This window comes from Triplophysa dalaica, chromosome 12 (genome assembly GCF_015846415.1).
Source record: "Triplophysa dalaica isolate WHDGS20190420 chromosome 12, ASM1584641v1, whole genome shotgun sequence".
In the NCBI taxonomy this organism is placed as follows: Eukaryota; Metazoa; Chordata; class Actinopteri; order Cypriniformes; family Nemacheilidae; genus Triplophysa; species Triplophysa dalaica.
In genome coordinates, this window is record NC_079553.1 from 10,434,975 (window position 1) to 10,461,244 (window position 26,270).

General features: G+C 38.4%; 1 protein-coding gene across 1 annotated transcript; it reads right to left on the reverse strand.

The window, feature by feature from the left end:
• Window positions 1-6,411: 6,411 nt before the first annotated feature.
• On the reverse strand, window positions 6,412-25,157 carry c4b (complement 4B (Chido blood group)). Its single transcript, XM_056762058.1, is given in 42 exon segments — window positions 6,412-6,860; window positions 6,952-7,084; window positions 7,201-7,284; window positions 7,387-7,479; window positions 7,592-7,681; window positions 7,941-8,043; window positions 8,139-8,213; window positions 8,380-8,470; window positions 8,626-8,794; window positions 8,904-8,994; window positions 9,299-9,358; window positions 9,660-9,818; window positions 9,904-10,124; window positions 10,632-10,676; window positions 10,679-10,793; window positions 10,891-10,992; window positions 11,660-11,852; window positions 11,981-12,056; window positions 12,299-12,505; window positions 12,870-12,959; window positions 13,074-13,125; window positions 13,253-13,459; window positions 13,669-13,808; window positions 13,895-13,965; window positions 14,147-14,258; window positions 14,439-14,648; window positions 15,514-15,585; window positions 15,720-15,852; window positions 15,980-16,147; window positions 16,279-16,464; window positions 16,673-16,840; window positions 16,934-17,095; window positions 17,212-17,324; window positions 17,557-17,689; window positions 18,140-18,260; window positions 18,364-18,448; window positions 18,691-18,773; window positions 22,972-23,057; window positions 23,152-23,222; window positions 23,600-23,789; window positions 23,980-24,166; window positions 25,022-25,157. Coding segments are annotated over 42 exon segments (5,166 nt in total). The 5' UTR covers window positions 25,099-25,157; the 3' UTR covers window positions 6,412-6,718.
• Window positions 25,158-26,270: the final 1,113 nt, after the last annotated feature.

The window sequence follows — 26,270 nt, forward strand, 5'->3', positions numbered from 1 at the left end:
AATTGAAGTTTTCCCTAAAACGAAAAGCAGAGAAAGCAAAGTTAGTTTGTCTTCATTAAAGGAACCAAGAATTTGGTGTCATAGTACTTTAAATACCTTTGCATGTCATATCAAACTCATGTGTACAAACAAAAAATGCTTTTGGCATAACGCAAGGATTATGTAGGGCGGCTGAGCTCAAGACCGCATATTTGGGAAAAAAGCCCCCAGACCCCTGTCAGCAGAGAGACTTTACCGCAGTAACAGAGCTGCACTGTCTCCTTCTCAGAGAGACTTTACTGTATGTCTTTGACTCAAGTTTTACATAAACTTTATTTAGGCGTCTTAGAACTGCCTATCACAATTTTAAGTTAAAAAACCCTCCAACCATATTTATACATGCACTTTATAATCATCATTTTTTTTTAAAAATGTGAACAAAAGTGCACATAAAATTAAAACAAACATAAAATCTGCTCTTGGAAAGTGATAAAACATTGAGTTTTTTCAACGATAAAATTGAAATTATAGCTATTAAAGAAAAATGGTATTATTAGCATCTGTAATTTAGAAACACTTATAAAATAATAAATTCAACATTCAATACAGTAATGTCATGACACAGTTGTTTCATTCTTTCAAGCCAGTAATGATTACAGTACTTGTAATATAGTGAAAATATTGGCTCACCGGTATTTGAAGATGCCTTCTGTCCTGCTGCAGTAGTAGAGTTGAGAAGCTGAATGTGACTGATTGAGATAAATGGGAAGAGAGAGAACGTGTGCGCAGGAGCTTCACGGGCAAAGAGAATCGGGGCAATCAAATCACCTCATACTTAAAGTTTTTCCAAACTCCTCCTCCTGCTCCGTTTTTATATAGTAAAACCATAGTTACACAAATGGTAATCAATACAAAAAACTGTTACTTTTACTATAACACCTTGATTCATTCTCATAACCACTTAAAGGAATGTTTCACCCCGAAATGGTCCCCATTGACTTGACCATTGTAATGGGGACCTTTTCTTGGTGAACTACACCTATGTCGAATTTATAATAGCGTTTAAAATAATGATTAAATAACATTGCATACATTTCAAATTTACATTACAAATGTGTTTCCGTGAAATTTATGGAACGTTATTTTGGAATTCAATTTTTTATTTAATTGTCGTCTTCTTGAACTCTAAAATTTCTGCATAATTAAGAAAGAGGTTGTGTAGACTTCTGCCAATAACATCAGAGCTCCAGCCAGGGTTGCCAACTCTCGCTATTTTCCCAAGCTATTGACTATTTTTAAACTGATTCCGTGTTTTTTTTATTCTGCTGGTCAAAGATTTGACATATTCATATATAATTGTTGACCAAAACAAATGTACCAATTCAATCTCCCACATATATATTAAAAAAATAATAAAACTGCGGTGGTACATAATTTGGCTGAGTGAGACGTTTTTGTCAGGAGAACAGATTTTAGTTTTTTTATGTTTACAGATTTGCGGTTCTTGTCATGATTGTGTATTTCAATAACTAACAGTTTTGTTACAAAGCGGCAAATCACAAGGTGATTACTTTATAACAAAAATATGGTCACATGAAAACAGCCAACAGCTGTATTATAATGTTGTGTTCAGACCAAACGCGAATGTCGCGAATGAATCGCGCTATTCGCGCGTAGTTGGACGCTTGAACATTTTAGTTTACTCGCCTCATTAGCGCATCAAATTCGCTTCATTCGCGCGTCAAATTCGCTTCATTGCAGACGCGAATTCGCGTCATGGGAGGGGCTTCTGCCAGGCGGCTCCAGTCCCATATTGCTTAAATTGTGTAAAGATCGTTTTTGACAATTTGCCAGATTGTCCGACCTCCTAACTCACTTTCTTCCAAGCAAGATCCTTTTTATTTCTGTTTCGATAAAAGTAATATGTATCGTACAGCTCCAGGTATCCACATACAGCAACGATGATTTTGTCCTCCATTGTTGTTTGGGATTTTTGCCTCCCCTCCCAACATCATAATCACCTGACTGCTAGAGCAAGCTCCTGATTGGTTAACGCGGCGCGAATTTTCGCCAAAGTTCAGATTTTTCAACTCGCGCGAATCGCGTCATTTGCGCCGCCTCATTCGCGCCGCAAGTAGGTCTATCGCGTCTTAGCATTGACTTGACATGTAAATCACTCGCGCTTGACGCGCCATTCGCGTTTGGTCTGAACACAACATTAGGCTAGTTCGACTTTATGCGGCTGCGCAAGAATCGACATCAAAGCATATGTAGCAGTCGGCTCTCTCTCTCTCTCTCTCTCTCTCTCTCTCTCGGGCTGATGTGATGTCACCCGCCTATCGGTTCTTTCGGCGCCGCATAGAGTCGAACACACCTGTGGCGAGCTCTCTTTGCGCATGCGGGTTTGAAAGCATGAACACACGCTCTCACGATGTAAAAGCTAGTGCAAATTTATAAACGCTTATTGTCAAAAACTGGCAAAGTATATTTTACAGTTTACCTCGAGTAAACGCTACATTGATGAATCGTTTTGTTTACACGATTACCCAAAGTCCAATCCTTATAAAACACTTAGGCTATCTAACGATATGTGATTTTGAGGACAGAACCCAAGCGCAGACAGGAAAGGGTTAACGTAAATACTTTATTTGAATAAAAACACAAAACAAACCCCACAATGGGGCAAAACAGGAAAAAATATGACTATACAAACAAAGCGCGGATCAAAAATGTGCGCTTCTTCAATAAACCAACATGAACACCAACAACTCGACATGAACAATATAAGCAACGAACCGGCAAGGGACAAAGACACGATGACATTAAGTATGAAAAATTAATACGAAGGGATAATTGCATGGGGAGATGTCGGGCACACTGCAAAAAATGACGTTCTAATTTAGTCTTTTTTTCTTGTTTTCCAGTAAAAATGTATACAAATTCTTGAAAAAAGGTGCATTTTCTTGGTGAGCAAAGTGACCTAAGAAAATAAGTATTGTTTTCAGTCAAAAAATATGAAATTTCTGTGAATTTTCCCCTAAAACAAGCAAAGAAATCTGCCAATGGAGTAAAATAAATGATCTTGAATTAAGTGACTAAGAAAAAGGTAAACCTTAATTCAAGATTATTTTTTTTGCCCCATTGGTAGATTTTTTTGCTTGTTTTAAGCACGAATTCACTGAAATTTCATATTTTTTACTAAAAACAAGATTTATTTTCTTAGGTCACTTTGCTCACCAAGAAAATGCATCTTGTTTCAAGAATTTGTAGACATTTTTACTGGAAAACAAGAAAAAAAAGACTAAGTAAGAACGTCATTTTTTGCAGAGCAGATGACAGGATCACACACTATCGTTTGAGAAGCATTAGCAGTGATAGCGGCAAGTAAACAGTAACTTTTGTTGCATATGTAAGATGTTAAATACAGAAGCACACATAATTTACTTAGATAATTCATTCGGAAATGCGTTTGCGTAAACATGAGTTTTTTTTACCTGAAGGAGGGGTTCGCTGCGTTGTTACATTTTTGGAGAGGTGCGCTCAGGCTACGGCGGCTCTGCGTTGGCTACGGCGTAGGTTCCACGCAGAACCATAAATTGGGCTTTACTCACTGCTCCACCGAAGATGCTAATAAAGTTGAGTCGTTTTTGCAGTACTATATATTCTGTGATTTCGACGCCCGTGATATAAATTATTGGCAGTTATTTAAAAGGACACATTTTCATCACACAAATTCACAAACCTTTGACAGTGAGGGGTGGGTTGTTAACTTGTTCGAACCACCCGAACCCCCCCCCCCGGCTACGGGCCTGAATGACTTGTGCCCACTCATCATGTCATGCGTTATAAAAGCAGAACAAAAATTCGTGTTCAGATTTGCAAACGTAATACTTTTAGCACCTTACTGAACATAAAACATTTTGATCTATGAAATGTCACAGATAGTTATTTTGGACCCCATGTGAGTCCACGGCTATTTCACCCATCTAGGGAGCAAGCCTTGAAAAAGACTTGTACTTTTCCGTTCCAGGCAGCAGACGAACGTTTCAGTGTCCCCAAAATCCCCTCTAGTGGAAACATGCCGCTTGTCATGCCAGATGATGCGAAACGATGGGTGGCCTTTGTTCACCAGCGCCCCCAGCTGGAGGATATTTATCTGATGCAAATGAAGGTGAGACCACCCTTCATCTATTGCTGACCTGACCTTACCCTTTCAGACAGATCAGAGCCAAGCCTTGAACATAGCTGTATATACACCTGAAGAAACAAACATTTTCTGGAAAGCACTTCAGTGAATTTACTGAAACGTATTTTCAAATAGAGCATTTTCTGTTTTTACTTGGATGAACACTTCCCATAGGTCAGTTTGTATTCTCAAGCATTTATTTATCTAAGTTTCTCTGTGTGGTTTATGAGAAATGGCTTGCAACTTAAATGCTTATTAATGTTTATGCCGGTAATAATAATATGGTTGTCAATGGGTGTCGAGATCTGTTTGGTTATAAGCATTATTCCAAATATCTTTCTCTGTGTTCATAAGAACAAAGAAATTGATACAGATTTGGAACTTGAAGGTGAGTAGAAGATGACAGGATTTGACTTAAAGTGTTGTAGCATTGAAAAGAATGCTACTATTGGCTGCACCAATAAATAGTGGTGCAGCCAAATAGTGGCTAAATAGTGGCTAAATAGTGGCTGCACTATTTTTTTGACACGGAACTTGTCAAAAATCAAACTGGCAAGTCCATGCTGAAAACAGTCCAAAATTCAAGAAATGCATAACAAGCATGTCGAGATGATGTTAGGAGATGGAGAAGCAGTTTCATAAATACAGGATTTGACCTTTTTTCCTCTCAAAGAAAAATATATGTGTTTCAGCCTCTTCATATTTGTTCAAACTTTGCAAACTTAATGACAAGTTTAATGGTGACAGCACAAACAAGGCGAGCACTGATCTGAAGCTGATTGAAGGGATGGCCAATCCCCCCCTATTGCTTATGTTGGACCAGCCCTCAGAGATTAGAATAATATATGAGCATAAAGCCTGCGTCTGTTCCTCCGCTCTTAACTCTCTTACCTCTTTATGTCGCTCCCTCCAAGAGTTTTAAAGACTAAGTGAAAATTTCAACTCAGTGAAACATGGGTTTTGATTGATAAACAAGAATGACATGTAACAGGGAAACACATTTCCACTTTCACCCGGCAATTAGGGGATTGATTAATTCAGGACTAATATAATTCAGTCAAGTGTCATCCATCCTCCAGCCTCGGCTGTTTTACCACAGAGCCATATCCACAGGTTTTAACACCAACTGAGAAAAGCACCCCAGCCTTTCCAAGCGGAGTGTGCTACTTGGACACTTCATATGGACTTGTGATGCATTGCCCTCCAACAGAGTGACTGCACCGTTATACACTTTCTTTTCCCACCCGCGCACAGATGTTACCAGGTTTACCTCGAGCACAGAGACCCCTCTCACACTCTCAACTGACAAGTGTGGGCGCAAGGAGGGAAGTCTTCCAAAACAATGAAACATGTATGCTAGGAAGCTGAATCACCCAAAGATCCCTAACCCGAGTCTCAATCACAAGACCAGCATGAAACAGATTGGTGAAAGATGCCTGCCCACAAAGTTTCAGTAAACGTACGTTGGTGTTGATTTATCTGCGTGTGGTCAGTGATTAGTAATTTGCTGCATCTTTTAGCCAAATGCGAAAATATGTTTTATACAATGATCATGATATTAATAACTGAAGTTAATGAGATTGTGTTAATACTGTGCGTTCGATAATATTCGTAATAGGTTGTGCTCCAAATTCACAGTGATGATATATATCTGTGTACATTTAAAACGTGTAGTAAAATCAAATAATGATCAATTTTTTTTATTTCGGCAGAGGACAAGAACAAATAAGGCATCATGGTTGAAGTTGGCATCAATGGGTTTATTTAACTTTGTCGTTGGATGGAATCATGACTACTTTTAAATACTTTCATAGGACACAAATGTTATTGCATATTGCTGCTCCTATTGAAACCTCGTATCTCCATTTTGTGATTTTTATTCTTTGCCATAAATCATTATTATTAGTCATCTTTCATGTTTGTCACTGGGTTTGGTAAATATCTAACCAATAAAAAGTGCTTGTCCACTTTGACAACACAGTATTTAATCATTAAAGAAAGTAAAGTTTTTGAAAAACAGTGTAATAGGACATCTGAGGTTTCAGAAGGACAGCAACGCCATATGAAAGATAAAAGTGGTCTGTGTATTTTGGGGACCTGAAAACAATTCGTTTCTTGTATTTGCTTGATACATTATCATAGTTTTTGCCTTAAGAACCACAAACTCTGTTTTGCCCTCTTACACGTGTATTGGGAGTGGGATTCATTTGCAAAAACACCCCAACAAAAGTAAAGACGCATTTGAATGATGACAATATTTATTTATTTAAAACATATCAGTAGATATTCAATAATATTGTGAAATCATTTGAGCATAATAATCATGTAGTCAAATTCTGGTATTGTGATACTGTATACAATAAAATTGATGAATTATGGCTGTTTCTAAAATGTGAAGTATGAGTTGAAATTGTAAAAGATGCCATTTCCATACACAAACAAGGCATGATAATGGTCAAACCAAGACCTAGAAATTAAGGTTCTCACTCACACTCTGTTAATAAAAGAGTGGTTTAGTGTCAGGTGGAGTAATTAAATTGCCTCAAATACAGATTAAACGTCACATCCATCAACTTGGTACTCTTTCATAAACAATTTAAATCCCCTACAGAATTCCTTTTTGACTGACGCCAAGCATGCTGATTCTGTTGGCTTCTGCTCGACCCATGTCTTTGAATCCAACAGGTACTTCATGCTGGGAAAGAAAAAGGAAATAGCAGTGACCTTGGTCCATTTTCTTTACAGTACTTTCTGGAAGTATAGAAGTTTCATGGATCGCTACATACCTTCCATCCGAGTCTCTGGTACTGCCATCATTGCCCATGATAAGGTATGTGTTTCCCACTATCAGCTGACTTTTGCAGTGATTCCTCTTAACAAACACCCGGGTGCTGCCTGGCTTCACATCCTGGTCTTCATCTGAGGGTCAAAGAGGTCATTTATCCTTGCAAATCTTGTATTTATCATGACATGATCTGCAATGCTTGTAATTATTAGAACTAGTTAAATCTAACATAAAAAGCTTCATTACTTACTGTATCGGAGGACCTCATTTATAGTTGTGGAGTACATCACAAAGCTTCCTTCTTTATCAGCTCTTTCCACGCTTACCTCGAAAGCTGTCATAAAATAAAAAAATAATTCAATGTTAGTTCTACCACAATTTGTTAGCACGTACATTTCATTATTGTTTGCTTCCAAAAAACGTGGGTGCTACTCACCATAATCGACATGGTATCGGTAACAGACATATTCAAAGCGGTCCTTTTTTTGAATTTTCATCTCAATTGTTTTCCTTTCAGTGAAACAACCCTCTGAGGACACAGAGATCTTTTATGAAAATTGCATTATGACATGAAACTGTTCAATGCAAATGCAAATAGGTTCACATTTGTTTGAATGGTTAAATCATTTCGTGAAGCTTACTTTCTGCACATTCACAAACATCATCAGAACACAGAATAGAAACCATCTTGCTCCTCTTGGGGGCGCTGTAGAGCACAGAGCATCTCCTGTCTGTCAGGGATATGGAGAGCAGTTGTTAGCGACATAGGAAACAAGATAAATGACTTATTTACAAATGTTATGGGATTCTGTGATTCTTTAGATTTACCATTAACAATACCAATTTTCTTTAGTTATTTCTATGAAAAAACCTAGGAATTTTATAATTAAGTTGTCTCTTTTAGTGTCTGTATTGAGTCTGTATATTACACATACAGGGCTAATTGTTATGTTTATGTAATTTTTTTTATTGATACAGATGATAGTTTACCTGGCTCATAGTAATCGTAAAACGTAGCAGGAGCTGGTTGAATTAAACCAATGGGTACATCTTGCTCAGCTCCAAATGCTAGACACGTCCGATCGGCTTCTATCTGAAAGGTGTCATAAAGACATAATGAACAATTTTCTAACATGAAGATGTTTTGAACTATTCATGTGTTTGTGTGGTATGTGTGCTTTCGGTCACCTCATTGAAGTACAGCAAGACTCTTCCTTTTGTTGTCTCAAAGTGAGAAATATAGCTATCAACCAGGTTTTTCAGCTGTAGGAAAGGTGAAACAGGGAGCAATACAAAAATGAGAAACAGGAAGCAATACAGCAACATTTTAAAATAAAGTAACCGATGCTCTTGCTCATGGATGTAATGTTGTACTCAAAATGTTTTGTATACTATTGGTTCATACTCAATTGACATGACCATAGCTGACCTTTTCTAGATCTGCAGTGACAGCAACAAAGCCACTAAGAAGAGTGATGTCAGCAATTGCCATTCCAGAGAGGTTCCTCCCCTGAGCGTGACTGTGAGACAAGACAGATGCCATTACATCAATACAGCAGATCACAATTTACCCCCAGCAACTTGTAAGTGTGCTTTCCCTGGCAACAATCCCATGACCTCGGCATTGCTAGTGCCACGCTTTACCGGTTGAGCTACAGAAACCATTTTTGCTCACCTAAGGCACACTTCGTATATCACGTCATCTTTTTTGTTCTGCACGGTGTCTCTTTTGCGTCTGCTGCGGGCATCAAACCACTCGATGCTGGTTCGAGGGAAGTCTTCCTCTTCCTTCCTCTCCTCTTCGTTTCCGTAGTCATAATAATCATAATTTTCTTTTATCTGAGCTAAAAAGGAAATATGATCATTTTAAAAGAGCAGGACAACAATGAGAATGTAGTTGTATAATTCTGAATAATGTATCAATAGATATGATAATTATTTAAATCTTCTCACTTGTGTATTCTACTTTTCCCGTCACAGTCACATTTATTGATACATCAGCACAGTTGCTATCTTCCTTAAAAGCATAATAAGCTTTTGCCACCTGTGACAACAAACAAGGCATTGTTTTAAAAAAAATATGATATTGTGACACTATAGAGCATATTGAAAGACGTTAATGCTGGTCAAGAAGAATATTCTGTTTCAGTTTATTAACGCTACACAAACATTCGAACAAAATGCAACAGAACATTATAATAGGATGTTAGATGCCAAACGAATTTAGATTTTAGTTTATATGTGTAAATACTAAAACAAAAGAGAAACCGGAAGTGCTTCTGGACAAGTGTTTACATCTTGCAAAGTGGTCTATAGACGGTATGAATCAATATTTCTGAACTTCTTACTTTCAGTTGAACTTTTCCTTTTCCCGAAAACTTTGCATTTATGTTGTTTCCGAGAAGCCTCTGGATAAGAAGGCAAAATAGTGATCATAGGAAGAAAATATCAACAAAATGAATAAAACAAAACTGTCACCATTACAATATATAAATGTGCAAACAGCAGCACAGAGGAAATGGGTTAAATTACACAGGAGACAATTTAAATTGCAAATATATTCAAATATACTACACAGAATCAAATATAAATCCCAATAGAAAACTGGTTGGAAATTAGATCTTAATGGAAATCTTATTTTATCAAAGCATCTGTAGATTTTTAAATTTCAGTTCAAAAGAACTTCACTAAGAAATGAACATAGTAAACCTTCAATTCTGCTTCAACTCCCTTTTCTTTGTTGTCGAAAAGCAGCTTTTCGGTCTCAGATCTGCCTGACACGGTGAATTGTGCATTGACATTAGTGATGGGAGGTTCTGGTATGCTCAATTTGTATTCAGAGAGAGCCTCCAAAGCCACGATAGTGTCCTGTCAGAGTGTTTGAACAGTATTCGAGTAGTTTAATTTCCTTCTTCAGAAATGTAAATTCTTTGCAATAAAAACTTGATCTGACCTGTGTTGATTTAAAACCCCCTTCATAGTTCTCTTGTGAAGACAAGAAGCAGGCAGCTTTACTTGCAGTCTCGAAGTCCTTATGTTCAGTTGCGGTCAGAAGAGCGTATGCTGTGCTCTCAATTGTCATTGCCACTCCAGAGGGAACCAGGTAACCTTTAGCCTCATTTTTCAATCGCATAGTGTCATCCTCTCCCCATACAAGACAATCATTCTTTGTATCTGTTTTAGTGGATCAGGCGGGAAGTATTTAGCCACACATAATGAAATTGGCAGTAATATAAATGATTGTGACATGGAAAAGTTAAGCAGGTTCATACAATCATGGTTGACCGTATATCTATAGTTTTAAAGTTTAGGTCATGTTATGGTCCTAAAGAAGGTTGCTCTTTAATAGCTCTCAGCTCTCTACTGTTCTCCGTTGTGTTTTATACAGTATATCAACTCAGATGTTTCTTGCAAAAATGCTTAGAATAAACAAAAATAGAAACAAATTGTCCTTTAGCCTGTATGGGATATGAAACAGTTAAATTGTTGTATATTGTTAATACTTCATCTTGATTTAGGTAAATTTGATTAAATTTGAATAAGATATGTATTTAAATCATATTGAGTTTAGTTTGACATTGTTGAGATGTCTTCTAAAACTTGAATATAGACATTGACGCAGGAAGCTAAAGTTTATCATGGCAAGCAAAGACCTTCAGCATAACTTCCTTGAATTGTCACCTTTTTTTGCTAGACTTTTGAGTTTCTCCCAGGCTGAGATTGCAGAGTTCGGTCAGTAAGGCAGGTAGACAAACAGTACGCTGTAATGGCTAAGGCATATGTTCGTTTCAGATCCTTAACCCGTGTGAGCAGGAAGTCAGTGGCACGGGAGATGCTGTTTTTCTACAAAACATTTAAACACAGTATTTATGGGAAGCCTTTGTGTCTTTACTAGTCTAGTGTTTACATCATGTTAATATCAATGATCACTCGTTCATACCACTTGTTCTGTTTCTTGGTCCAGAAAAGGCAGGGAGCGACAGAGGGCTATAGTGATGAAAGCTGTTAAAGAGGCATCTTGCTCAACTCCCCCAACACCACCCTACAATCAAAACACTCAACATCAGAACACATTCACTATAGTTTTACAAGAACACTAAGCCGTGTTCATACTATTTTGTAATGTTTGACATATAATTCAGTTTTTGACAAAAGGGATAGTTCGCCCAAAAATGTAAATTCTGTCATCTTGTACCCACCCACAACAACAAATTTGTTTGTTCTGCTGAACACCAAAGAAGATTTTTGGAAGAATGTACAAACAGCTCTACTTAGTTAATCAGTTGTGGTCTAGTGGTTAGAGAGTTCGACTCGTAGCCAGAAGGTCGCTGGTCCAATTCCCAGTGCTACCAGGAAATGACCGAAGTGCCCTTGAGCAAGGCACCATACCCCTGTTTGCTCTGCAGTGATAGCTGCCAACTGCACCCTATTGTCGATTTGGATAAAAGCGTCTGCCAAATGAACAAATGTAAGTTGTATGTACACTTCTAGATTTTCCCTATGGTTGTCAATAGTGCACCAGAACTGTTTGGTTTCATAAATTCTTCCAAATATCTTCTGTTTTCAGCAGAACAAAGACATTTATACAAGTTTATAACAACTTTTGGGTGAGTAAATGATGACAGAACTTTCAATTATGGATGAACTTTCCCCTAAGTAAAAACAATTGTAAAATCATGGTAAAACTTATAAATAATGTGTAGAATGACCTGCATTTCCCGATGAATGACTGGATTAGAGTCAGTAAAGGATCCATCTGAACTCTGTGTGTTAATCAGATAAAGGACTGTTTGGCGGATTTCTTCCTGAGAAATCTCTTTTTCTGTCTGTCCTTTTTGTTCTTTGGTTTCTATCTGCCGATCAGCCACGAGGGACAACACCTTCACCACTAGTGCCGTCAACCTGTGTGAGGCGAGGTACACGTGACAGCTCAGAAAACAAACAAAATCCTGGGCTTAAACTGTTACAATGATATGCAGCAAAAAGTTATGTATGTTTGATTTGGCGTATTGGTAAGACACAAAATTTACCATGTACTTGTTGGATAGTTGGTCCAAGCTCCATATGATCCATCAGGCTTCTTGAATGTCAAAATCCGTTCATAACCTGTCAACATAAAATAATACCACAACTTTTAATGCAGAGTACAGTACAAATAGTTTCCGATCATAGAACTTTGTCAAGTTAGACAACATTTTGTATAAAACGTAAATGAAAGGCTAGTGGTTAAGATATTAATATTTCAGATTTTCAACAGCTCTTCACTTTTGTTCAATTTTATCTATTTGTTTCAGATTTAGGTCCATTGGATTGGTATATGGGTTTAAGAGTTGACTCATACACTACACCTTTTTCAATTAAAAGAAGTGCTTTGTCTCTGGACCCTGCTTCCAGCTCCAGCCAGCCGTTAATTTTATCTAAGTAGCGGATTGATAAGGCAGTCGGGGACATTCTGATCATAGTCTGCTCTCCGCAGCCTAAAGGTTCCATGATCAGGTTTTCCACTTTCGTTGGTGAAAGCAGCTGAACAGCAGTCGACTGGCCAAATCCATCTTCTGCAATGAAACAATTGACTTTATGTTACATTGTATATTGCACTTAAAGGGATAGTTCACCCAAAAGGGACAGTTTTTTTTGTCATTTATTCATACTCGTGTCATTCCAAACCTGAATTACCTTCGTTCTTCTGCAGAACTCAGAAGAAAATATTTTAAAGAACATTGATAACCAAACCAAATTGGACCCCATTGACTTACATTGTATGAAGACATTTTTCAAAATATCTTCTTTTGTGTTCCACAGAAGAAAGATTCATACAGGTTTAAAATGACATGAGAGTGAAATGAAATGATGACAACTCTCTTTTTTCTTAGGTGAAAATGGCATAGTTGTGTTGGTTTCTAGCATGTTGTGTTGAACCTTCTAGTTTGACGAACAGGTTAACGTCTGTTTCAGGCACTGTGTTGTTTGGGAAAACTCCATTGATCAAAAGGTTTTGGTCACTTCTACCTGATGTGCACAAGACAAGAAATTTGTATATACTTAGTTGTAGTTTGTCACAGCTTGCCACACTGTATGTCTTGTATCAATGATGGGCTAACAAATGACAGCACACAATCTCACCATCCAGATTAATGACATAAGTCTGTTCACTTCTTATTTCAACTCCCTCATTCTGAAACATGAGGAGAAACTCAGACAGTTGACTATTGGCAGTCTCAATGCACAAAATGTAACAGGATTATCTGTCAGGTTAACTGGCGAGTAAATGCAAGCTACTTCCCAGTTCTACCTCCACTTACCTTGACCAAGAGCATCTTCTGAATGGCGTCCACCTGTGTTCTGAAGTCAGTATCATAAAGTTCAATGCTGATGGGTATTTCGCCTGTTACCATGGGAACAGCAGAGAAAGACACAGTCTGAGAGGACTCAGGTTCCAGATGGATAGTGACGTAGGATGATGTCCCTGGTGAACAAAGACCTTCCACTTCTCTCATGCGCACAATAAGCTGACGAACAGAGCGATAAAGAAAATATGTTAATGAAAAAATGTAATACATTGACAAGTATATGTGTTGCAATTTGCACATCATATTAGGTGTTGTGCAGAGCACTTGCATGTAGATAAATACACACACAGGCTACAGTTGATACCTACATGATACTCAGTGAATTTGGAATATTCAGATAAATACGAATAAAATCCATTTCAACAAACCTCACGCTCACTCTTTTCATAATTAAAGATCACCACAACAATAGCCAGCTGTTCGAATCGTTTCACAGAATAGGGAAGCCTCAAGGACAAAAACAGTGCCGTAAATACACGAAGGTCAACAGGCTCTGCCACACAGAATCCTGTAAGCAATGAAAGCAAGAAGAAGCAGTAATTCTTTAGCAGACTGATGTGTGGAATTTAGTAACAGTGAGGGAACCGACTGTACCATGCGATATAGACGTGCTGACAGCCTGGATCTCATAGGTTGTGATAGAGTCAGGAATATAGATTTTGTGTCTGCAAGAAAGTATGGTCACACAAATATTAACCAGTATAGTTTTTAATAACTATATGTATTGATTTGAACTATTTTATCTCTATGCAAATAATATTTGTTTTATATTTATTTAACACAGAAAATATATTATTATAATTTACAAAGTAGATACTGTTAAAATTTAGATCAAAACTGACATACTCAAATATTCCTTTAGCCTTAATCTCTTTAAATTCAAAGCTTGCGGGGAAATGTCGGCGAATAGTTTGTACTTCATCCATAAATAATTCCTCGATTTCATTGGCATTCATACCTGTGTGAAGAAATGACAGATCTTCTTTTGAGGATTTTTGCTTTAGCCTAATTGATGGATTTTAGATTTCATGGTGTATAAACAACAAGGCATGTGATGTTAGATGCTTTGAAAAGACCTGCATGACTAAGCAATGTACAGTGTCTTATTAACTGGACCCCTTGCTCTACTCATACTCACTTCGAGCATGTCCCTTTTTTAGGTCCTCTCTCCTCTTTTTGTCTCTTAGTTTGGTTGCAAATTCACAGCATTCTCTGAAGGCATCAACACAGTCTTTGTTTTCCAGTTTGCTCACTCGTTTCACTCTGTCTTCACAAGTGAGCTTCATTGGAATCTGGGTAAAGCCGTGACGACAACATTTCCTCTGCTGTTCCTTTTCAAATGCAGCCTCTTTAGAACAAATGTCATATAAATGAGGATGAACATAACTTTACAGTTAGTCTTCAAAATCAGATCAAAGTCAACTCAGGTGAAAGTTTTAAGAAAAATATAATTTGTGATATATTCTATATATTTGTAATTACAAAATTTAAATGTACATGCAGTAATAGTTTTTCTTATTTAAAAAACATTAATGAAATGAATAGTACTTTGAATAAAATATATGATCATGTTTATTTACATGAAATAGGCCTTCACTGTAAAAACATCTGTAAAAAAACAAATCTTTTCTCCCCCCCTGGTTTTCTTGTAAATTTTCAGCTTTTGATTATATTTTTAAAACAAATACAAATCTGTAAAAACAGTTTACATTTTTTTTATTTTACGTGGAAAATCTGTAAAAAAAATCTACAAAGTGACGGTTTTACAGTGTAGATGCTATAAAGGGAAAGTTGACATAAAACTTTTGTCATCATTTACTCAAACAAATGTCACAAGTCAATTGTGCCCCAGAACTGTTCAGTTCAGTTCAGGTGAACACATACACAGGTTCGGAACAACTGGAGGGTCGCTTTTGTGTTTGATTGGTCAGTGTTACACCCCTGTTGGAGTTTTTTGGATCAATGTCAATGAGATCATAGAATTGTGGTGTTTTTTGGAGTGGTGTTGAAGTTTGTTGCTCTTTGTTTGATTAGTGTGTGTATGTAATAGTAGCTTAAATAAAGCTTCTTTATTTGCTATATAAGCTTCATGACTGACTGAATATGTATTTTACTTATAATGTATCTAACTTATTACTTATAATCATCATGTGAATAGCCTAAGTTTTGACACTGATGAACTCACAACATCCATACAACTGACAACATCTTACCTTTTCTTGCCATTTCAGCTTGGAGATCTATAGAGCGTTTGTTTCGTCTAAACCCAGATTTACAGCTGAAACCTAGACAAGATGGATTTAAAAATATATATATAACATATTGTGTCAACACAATTTTATAGAGACAATGTCTTTTCATGTAGATTGTAATCTGTCACATTTTTAGAAGTACTGGCTCTGGAATTGGGAGTTTATACCTTTTCTCACTGTTGAGAGGACTGAGGTCGAGTGGGAGATGAAAGCCAGACCAGCATCATTAAACACTGCAGCTGCATTCTCTCCACTCCCATATGAACACCCCAGATCATACGACTGCATTGAGGTAAACACCTTCAAGCAGGAATACAGTAGAAAAGACATTAAATACAAATAGAATAAAGACTGTATTTGACCTTCACATTTACAAATCCAGATTATTTTGAATTGAACGTTTCTTCAGACTGATTTTACTTCACACCTGTTTTGAAGTGAGTTTGTTTTGAGTGCCAAGGGCGTAGATGGCTTTGTCCACGATTAGTAAGGCCACAGTTGCATCTTCCTGATTTCCCACATCAACTTCAAGGTCAGCCGAATCTCCTGGACCGTACTGATTTTGACCAGGTTTTTGTTTGAGTTTTACCTCAAGCTTAACATAAAATTTAACAGGATGTAATCTGCAGTGGATTATTTTTTCAAGTATTTTCCATGATGAATGATGGAATGGACTGAATGAAGCTATTGGAATCTCACTAGAAAAGTCTCTGATCACTTTTTTACCTTTCCTCCACACGTGTCCTTTACATCCACCCACACAGAGTCTGCAATGATGTCCCCGCCAGTGTTATAGTAGAAGGAGATCAATCTGAAGGAAGGGATCATCTCTGGAGTGATGAGGATGTGGAATTTTACCACAGAACCTGAATCGAGAGATCTTGCTTCTCTCAGTAACCCTCTGCTCAGAGTCTGAAGAGATATTTCTAACCTTTATACATAGGCCTACTGTACATGACAACAATAACAACCACACACCTAAGTATGTGATTCTACATTTATTTATTTACATTTAGACATGACCAAAAGTAATGGAAGCTTTCTTTCATGTAAGTTTCCCAATGTGCCACCTTTGCGTCTTTCGAAGTAAATGAAATCATCATCAACAACTTTTACATACCATGTAATAAATTTTTCCGTCTTCTGGATCACCGTTGACATGCAGCGTAACCTCTATAAATTCTCCTTGTGACAAAACCTTAGTAGTCACGCTCATATACAGAAAGCTGTTTCCTGAGGAACTGATACGCCGCACTACTAGCGTTTCTTTGACACCATCTACCGTTGCCTGGTGAGATTGACAGGTCAGAAATAGGTCAGATAAATGTCTCAAAATATGTTAAAAAGGATGAATTTCTAAACACTTGTTGGAGATATTTACCTTTACTGATATGGAAGATGGTGTTTCTATTAAGTTAAAAGTAGTAGTAGCTATTCCATCTCCATTAGTTTTAATACTGATAGACTTCTTATCTGTACTTGATACATTTAAATCCACCAGGACACGTGTGGCTGGAGAACCATTCGGGTGATGAACCGTCACCTGGTCATAAAAGAAACCACTGGTACCACAGCACAAAATGATAGGAAAATACTAAAATCTATTATGAATAAGTGCTGTCCTGTACAGTACTGAACAGTTGTGTAAGGTATCTTTACCACCACATCAATGGGAAATCCCGGGGTGTAGAATAATCTTGTCCGTGACAGGTCCACGATAAATGGACTCTTAACAATGGGAAGAAAAACTTCTGATTCCTGGACCTCTCCACCTTATAATGGGTGCAAAGTTATAGTGGAAGAACTGAAGTTAAAACAACGAATAAATCTTTGCTTAATTGGCTTTTAGAATATGTTTCAGAACTTTGCATTAAGTCAGCTTTTGTCATATGTGTTGATATCAAAATAAAATGAATTTACTTTGACCGAACTGATCTATTTTCATGTTTTACTTAACATTGAAATAGCATAGTTAACACAATAATTTATTATTGACTGCTTTACTTAAAATGTCTGTGACTGTGACGGCAATGTAGAATTTGGACTGAGTTTCTGCCAAATCTTCTAGTGTTAAATTCTTCAGTTTTGATTGGAGGTCTGCAATTTGAACTGTAACCTCAGCTTTCCCTTTTATCACCTGAAACAGAAGACGACAAGATAAAAATGATGAGCGATAATAGTCACTGAAATCTATCTGTTGACAAAATTTCAAAAAGATTTTCACATATACAGTGTCTAAAAAACGTCATTTATTGAGAAAAAGTTACAGTTTTATGGTATATATTTCTGGCACCCCAGGTGCGGGAAATTTATGTTTTTTTCACATGTTTTTCAACAGTCTATTATTATTTTTTTTTTTAAGATTGCAAATTTAGATAAGATAAACATGTAATTTTAGGTGGAAAAAGTTACAGTTTTACTGTTTATTTCTGGCGCACCAGGTGTGGGAAAATTATGTTTTTTTTAATACGTTAAATTACAAAAAAGACTGCAAATTTACCAGAAAAACGTAATTGTATGTGAAAAATACATGACTTTTTAATGTACCTATTCAACTTGGAAATTAAATAGATTTTTTTTTACTCACAGATCCCATTTGCTCCAGTCCTCCAAGGAATTTGATTTCCTGCCCTTTATTCTCAGACTTATCCTCTTTTATCCCAAATCGACAGTGAAAAGCACCTTCAATGGTCTTTCCATATGTGTATCTTCATATATTAATCAAAAAGTTTTTGGTTTTAATCTACTACCGTTAATTCAGTCAAAACATGTTGATATTATCAAGAGCTTTTGATGTGAATGTGGACTTACGAAGCTTGAATGGTGAATGTGAATTTCTCACTCACAAGCAGAAAGCCTGTCGATGGCTGAATGGAAACCCCAAAGCTGGGAAGAACTGACCAGAAAAGCATTGTTTATGTAATGCCTTAACATTTTTCAAAGAAAAGATGTATTTGCTGCCTCAGATTTTTCACAGATTTTACAGTTCTTGTCTGATTTGATAGCACAAACCTGTCATAGCTTGTACTGTGTACAACAATCGGATTATCAAGATGTTTGTTTCAAGCAAAATTTTTAAAGGAAAGTGTATATTTCTCTTCACATCTCTTTATAATTGATATGCCAGTTGTCACTTACCAAACTCTTGGACCTTGAATTCACGCACTGCAGGATTTTTCTCATCACCTTTGTAATGCGCTGTTATCTTCCAAACACCCGTCCTGGAGAGATTATAAAGTCATCAATGGTGCTATATTCCACTAAAAGGGGTTCTTGGCTAATAATCATATGGGAACAACTTTAAGTGCTATATAGAATGTACTCGTTTACTAACGTAATCTCGGTTCCCAGTCCTGCATAGCAGCAAACTATGGGGAAAACTCCTTTTCCGATGGAGCCTGCTAAACATGTCCTTATGTTCAGGGGCACCGTTACGGGGGGGCTGTTAGAATGAGGACGATTCTCAGGCCCCTTGTTTCACTAAGGGCCCATCAAAACCTGGGTGTGTTTGTCCGTATCCCCTTATGACGTATGAGGTGTGTGTGTGTCTTTTAAAAAGATGTAAGCGGATCATTTAGAGAAATGGCACTGGCGCTGCAGCGCTTCACAGTTCTCAACGTGTATTAACATGCCGTAAGGTAGAGAAGAGAGGTCAAACGAGAAAGAAACAAGTCACCCAGTTTAAAAAAATATATGTGATTTACATTCCCTGTTTTGTGTTATGGTCCTAAAAGTTGTTTTAGTTAACATAAACTATGAATTCTATCAGTTACACACCCCAAAGTTTTATAAAACAATATGCCAAGAAAGTATTTTTATGCATTTGAGAATCGAGTTGATTGTGAGGAGCTTTAGAATAGACGCAACAAAGTCTAAACTAGTCCATTTATGTTTAAGCTTCTCACCTTGCAACAGCTTTAAGAATCAATCAAAGTAATCTGCTATAGTTATCCTTCGACTGAAGCGATGACCAGCTGCACCTTGTAAGCACAGCCAGGGTGTACAGACTATAGAATCTGAAAAATGTGGAAGCCGAAGCTGCCGCACAAATCTCCACTATGGACAGACTGCTAGACAATGCCCACGAAGAAGGGACACCTATAGTATAGTGGGCTCTGACTCCCATGGGTTATTGAAAGCCCAAGGAAGAATATGCTAGTCTAATAGCCTCAACTATCCATTCAGAAATTCTCTGCTTCAGTGACCGGGGACCATTGGTGCGGTCACTGAAGCAAACAAAGAGCTGTTCCGACAGCCTGAAGGGGGCAGAACGCTCTATGTTAACCTTCAGTGCTCTGACGGGGCAGAGCAGGTTTAGCTCCGGGTCCTGCTCATAGGAGGGGAGCGCAGAAAGCGTCACTACCTGTGCTCTAAACGGGGAAGAGAGCACCTTAGGCACATAGCCATGCCTTGTTTTGAGGACCACCCCCCAAACAGGAGGGGTTCACAGAGAGCGCCTGTGAATCACCCATACGTTTAATCGATGCCAGAGCGGTTTTAAGCGCAAGGGGACGTGGTCCACAGACCGCAGAGGCTAAAAGGGATAGCTCTTCAGAGCTCTCAGCACTGTGGGCATATCCCATGTGGGAACAGGGAGGGGGCAAGGAGGTTAGAGCTGCCCGGATCCCTTCAAGAAACAAACTACATGATTGTTCTTACCCACCGTTTGACCTGCTATGGGGGCATGGGAAGCCGCAATGGCTGCCACATAGACCTTGAGCGTGGAAGGGGAATGACCCTTATCCAACAGATCTTGCAGGAAGGACAGTATGAACAATGTGTTGCAGGATTATTGGTCTTTGCCGTGGACTGCACACCAGGTGGAAAAGACAGACCACTTGAGGGTGTAGAGCCATCTTGTGGACGCAGCTCTAGTATAAGTGATAGTGTTCATGATACTCACGGGGAGGTCCGTGAGCTCGTATCGAGAGGCCAACCGTGCAGTGCCCACAGCTTGGGCTGCCGAATCGTGTTGGCTGCCTGAGAGAGTAGGTCCCATCTCAGGGGAATAGGCCACAGAGCTGCTACAAGAAGCCGAGACAGTTCCGCAACTCAAGACTAGTTTTTCCAGAGTGGGGCTACGAAAAGCATCCTGTGTGCGGGTTCTCTGCGGTATGAGAGGAGCCGGTTGGGCAAGTTGTGGGCCAAGGCATCCCCGCCATTCAAAAAGTAAGTTATGCAATTAGCGTTGTCTTTTGAGGCAAAAAGATCGACTTCTGCCATGCCGAAGATCCATTCTTCTGAAGGGACATTGCTCCGATATAACATATCCGCTCCTTGGTTCAGTCTGCCCAGCACGTGTGTTGCTCTCAGTGAGCGCGGATTGAACCGGGCCAATTCCAAGAGACGAAGTACCAGGGAAAAAAGGCACCTCGAAAAGAGGCCTCCCTGGCCATTTTTTGTATGTACACAACCGTCATTCTGTCCGACCGGACTAAGACGTGGCAATCCTGTAAGACCAGCAGGAAGTTGTGAAGGGCCAGCCACACTGCCTGCATCTCCAGGCAGTTGATGTGCAGGCTTCTTTCCTTATCCGAACAGTCGCCGAAAGCCGGCATGCCATCGCACAGAGCACCCAACCTGTGTTGGAGGCATCTGTTGTGAACACTTTCATCTGCATGTCGTGCCCATGGACACACCCTGCTCCAGCCAAAAAGGATCCTTCCAGGGAGCCAGGGTAGTTAAGCGGCATGACCCACCCTGACACGTTGGCGTCTGAGACGCAAAGCGTGTGGCGTAACTCTCTGTTTCAGCCAGTACTGAAGAGGCTGCCTAACTGCAGTTCACAGAGGCCATGAGACCCAGCATCTTCTGAATAGCATTGAGGGGCTGTGAATTTCCCCATTTGAAAGAGGCCGCAAGCTGCTAAATAGCCAATGCACGTTCTGGTGCAATTCTGGCCACCATTCGGGTCGAATTTAAAACTGCTCCCAGGACCGAGACCCGTTGGCTGGGAGACAGAGCGCTCTTGGCAAAGATGATTCTAAGTCCCAGGCATTCTAGATGGCTTAGGAGAAGGGACCTGTTGAAACATAGCTCATCATCTGACTGTGCTAGAACAAGCCAGTCTTCAAGGTAGTTTAGCACACAGATTATCTTCTTCCTGAGAGGGGATAGAGCTGCTTCCATGCACTTCGTGAAAGTGTGAGGAGCCAGGGCCCGAACGGATCGGATGCCCAGAACCGGATCGGATACCCCGGGAATGGCCTGCCACGCCTTGGCCCATGTGGCAAGGGGTTGAATGCTTTGGGGAGGTACACCGCCCAGTGGGGGCTTGACTCCCATGGTAAGTGGAAGAGGAATGTAGCTTTTTTCTGAAAATGTTTGTGTTTTTTTACATTTTCTGCTATACGGGCTAGAACGGGCTCAACATTCACACCAGGGTAGAAAAACACATATCTGAACAAAAGAAGCCGCTAACGACATGCTGTCGTCTTCCTCAAATTCTCTTCCGCCAAACAAGACCATATCACTGGAGGCAGCCAAGAGACGCTGGTCAGGCTGGGTGAAACGAACCGCGAAATCTCTCTCTGTGGAGCAGGCGTGGCACGCTGTGGTGGCATTAGCCCACTCTTCTCCGAGTGCTTAGATCCTCTACCCTGTTGCATTTTACTCGCATCTTGTGATGAATAAAACGGAAGGGCACAAGGGGCAGATAAGCTCTCTGACATATAAATGCCCAAACATTCAGTAAGTGTTTTTTCTCTGCCGGTCTCACAGCACAGAAGACGCAGAGAGACGTGATCCTGAGTCATAGCCAGACCTCACGCTTATATGAGCTGGGGGTTTCGGTTACCAACGCTAAACATGTCTCATTTCTTAACATCATAAATAGCCCAGTGCATGCCCGTCTGCTACGCCACTTCACATATGGCAAAAATGTCATGATCCCCGTTGCATAACACCTCCCTGTAGATTCAACTGTTAGATTGGTAGTCGAATTAGGCTCCTCCCAACGAAGCATTGCATCGTCGATGATTCGGGGTCACCCCTAGCACGAACCAAAGGCTTCAGTCATCGGAGAAAAAGGAGTTTACCCATAGCGTCCTGCTATGCAGAAAAAGAGAAGTATCGAAAGTCTTGATGCTTGATGCTTTAGTGGTTCTTCAGTGGTTCTTCAGCTGGATTACTGATGTGCTATATAGATCCACTAAAGAACCATACAGCACCATTACAGATGGTTCTTCAGCGGTTCTATATAGCACCTCAATCATCCCAAAGAACCGCTGAAGAACCTCTAAAGAACAATTTTTGGAATTGATTGTGAATTTCATTTGAAACACCCCAAGACCCCAAAGGATTAAAGCAGACTGTGCTTATTTGATTTTAATTCTTTGACTCTCAACCACTGGACTACTTTCAGTAGAGAGTTAAGTTTCATCTCCGTATGATAGAAGATGAAACTAAATGAATGCCTACTTTGAAACATCAGGAATGTGGAAGCTCTTTGAGATAATGCGATCAACTTTGACCATCATTTTCTTGATCCGGTTTCCATCAGCGTTCTGTTAAAAAAACAGACAGAGATTAAACAGCAAACCGTATCAAATAATCTTATAAACAAACATTGTCTGTTTTTGAGGTTTCAAACTCACTTACAAACACAGACACATGAACAAAGTCCGATTTTGGTCGCATGGAGTGATCCAGAGCGAAGATCCTGAACCTTACTGAGAAATACAAATTTTAAATCTATTAATGACATGTCCACTTTTAAACCTTTAGTGCTTAAAACTGCAGGAAATACATGAATAAACGGATCAGAAAAATCCCATTCAGTGTGCTTTTCTTTCCTAATCTTTTCAAATGTACTGAATATTTCTCTTTTTTTTCCACTAAGAATAAAATAGTTGTAAATGGTCCACATTTAAGTCATTCCAGCCTGTATTTACTACATCTGATGTTGGCTAAATAAAAGGAAAAGTTAACCCCAACATTTTGTCATTATTCAAAAAACCCTGTGAGGTTTGGAATGGGTTGAGAGTGTATTAATGATGGCAGAATTTAATAGTTTTTCACACTATTACAGAATCAACAAGGAAGATACCTGTGCCACGGCCTGCACCCTTTTCTGAAGGGTTGTATAAGGGCTGGTCTGTCTGAATAAAGATGTAACCACGGTGTTGAGAGACCAGGACAGCGGCCGTCTTTTTTACACCTCCAACTTTGCAAGCCAAATTGACGTATAGAGTCCCAACAGTGGACAGTTTCAGGTTTGAAACTTCATTCGCATAAATCTTTAAAAAGAAAAGGAATGATGTGGATGGAATCTATATGGATGCTTATATAATTTTATCTTTTAATTATGTTCTGTATTGTTATATTACTTTTGGTAAAGGTTTTGAACAACAGTTATTTAAATGTATACCTAGCTTTCTGTGTTTGAATTGCATATACAAGTATTTATTATTTACATATTTCGTTTACCTCAAGATCCATCGTCTTAACCTGTCCTTTTTCGGTGATTGTTTCACTTTGTCTGTCAGACATTGGAACAAGCAACTCAGTTTCTAACCAACAGGACACTGTCTTGTCGAGCAATGTTTCTCCCACCTGGACCGATATGCGTTCCTTCACCCCCACATGAAAGACACTCGGGGCTGTAATTAGAAATCTGACACACAAATTATTTAATTTTTTTTTAACTCATGTTAAACGGATAGTTCACTTCAAATAGAAAATTCTTACATCATTTACTTATTCTCATTTAATTTAAACCTCCATGACTTTCTTTCTTCAGCAGAACGTAGAAGAAGATATTTTGAAGAACTTTGGTAACCAAAGAACATTGTCCCCCATTGACTTCTACTGAATGGAAACCCTAAGACATTGCTCAGAATATCTTTCTTTGTATTTTACAGAAGAAAGAGTCACATAACAGTTCTGAAGAGCATAATGGTAAATACATGATGACAATTTTAGTTTTTAATTTATTATTTATTCATGTAAATGCATTTACATTTCATTATCCTATACATTTTTACATATGTATATGCAATCCCCTGGTGTTGGAACCAACAACCTTGGGTTGTTAACGCAATGCTCTTACCACTGAACAGTTATTCAAAGACAGACTATTCTAAAAGTAAAAGTTGTATAAAATGGATATTTCATATTTTTTGTTAATACTGTAGTAAGGAATAATACAAAGCTAGCCAGAAGTGGAGGCAAAGAACCCCCCGACGCAAAGTGCTTTAAAATACTAGCCATTAAATATCACACTTATACCATGGTAATTTGTGGTATTTTATACAATATTTGGTCAGATATTTTGGTAATTGAATCAGTTAATTTCAAACGTTGATCAAACTGACTGGAACTACCCATGCATTAAACACTTTTAATGCACACCTTCCAGCCAATCAGAGACCAGTATTTAAACAGACCACAAAATAAACAAGTATAGCTAACATGCTCTTACATGATCTCCCGCATGCCATAAATAGATGCCAAAAGATGCCACATATACCTGTGTGTGTTATCTCCATGAATAACACAAGTCATGTACACTAGCAGACAGAGGAGAGGGCTCATCTGTACGTCCATAGTGAACCCTTTGTGAGCAGCAAGACATGCAGGCTGCTTTTGTTCACTCAACTCTGCTGTGTAAATGTTGCACAAGAGCAGCTTAGATGTGGATTTTAGTGGTTCTGTTATTGCACAACCGGTGCTTGTGTATTTTCATTGGATATACACAATTGCCTTCTCCAAAGTCATGTGATTTGAAAGATATTCAGACCAAAATGTCATTCTTACATAACATCTCTAAAGACAATTTGCTGCATTCAGCTCAGACATAAAGTCTTTTTAAACCTCAGTCTAGAAATTCAAACACAAAATGCGAAACTGCAGTGATTCAATTTTGAAACAGCATTAAACCATTTTCTGGCAGTTTTATATGTCTCAAATGTCTTCACTAAAATCTTACTGTTTGAAAGACATAAATAGCTACAAAATAACTGTAATGTCAAATTGAACAAAACCATTCGTAACATGCTAATTTGACAGCTGTTTCTTACTGCCTTGACATAAAATTTCTTAAATTCACTGTTGCATTAATAGAGACGATTGTGTTCAGTTGTCTGGTGTTAATCAACAGAATTGTAGAGCATATCTTATGAATAACCAACTTTTAGGATTTTGTGTGATATTTAATGTGCCTTTTATGCCAATGACACGTTGGCACATATGTGTGTTGTTAACTTTAGCTGGTGCAATGTTTGTTCAACCAAAGATGTTCAACAAAGAATTGATTTGTTCCATCTAGCCTGTTCTAATCGGTGTGCAAATAAATATACACCATATTTTTAATATATTTTTAATCAGTGTCATGGCCGTAGCCAGGGTTTGAAAATTAGCGAGGTCCAGGGTGGGGTGAAAGTATAATTACCTAATATTATTAATAAATGCTATTAATATTGTTTTATAATGTTATCAATAATAATGTAAAATGACAAACTTTTACACTGTATGTGCAGGGCTTGACCATTTGACACAACATTTTCACTGGCACCACAATTTTGTTTTTGGGAAATTGTTTTATATGATAAATGTTGACATTAGCATGCTAAAATTCAATTGAGCTGGCACCTTTTATAAATGTACATGTTTAATGAATGCACCCAAATCAAAACTGTATATGGTCGTTGTTAACATTTACATTTAGTCATTTAGCAGACACTTTTAACAAAAGCCACTTACAAAGAGTTCAGGGAGCA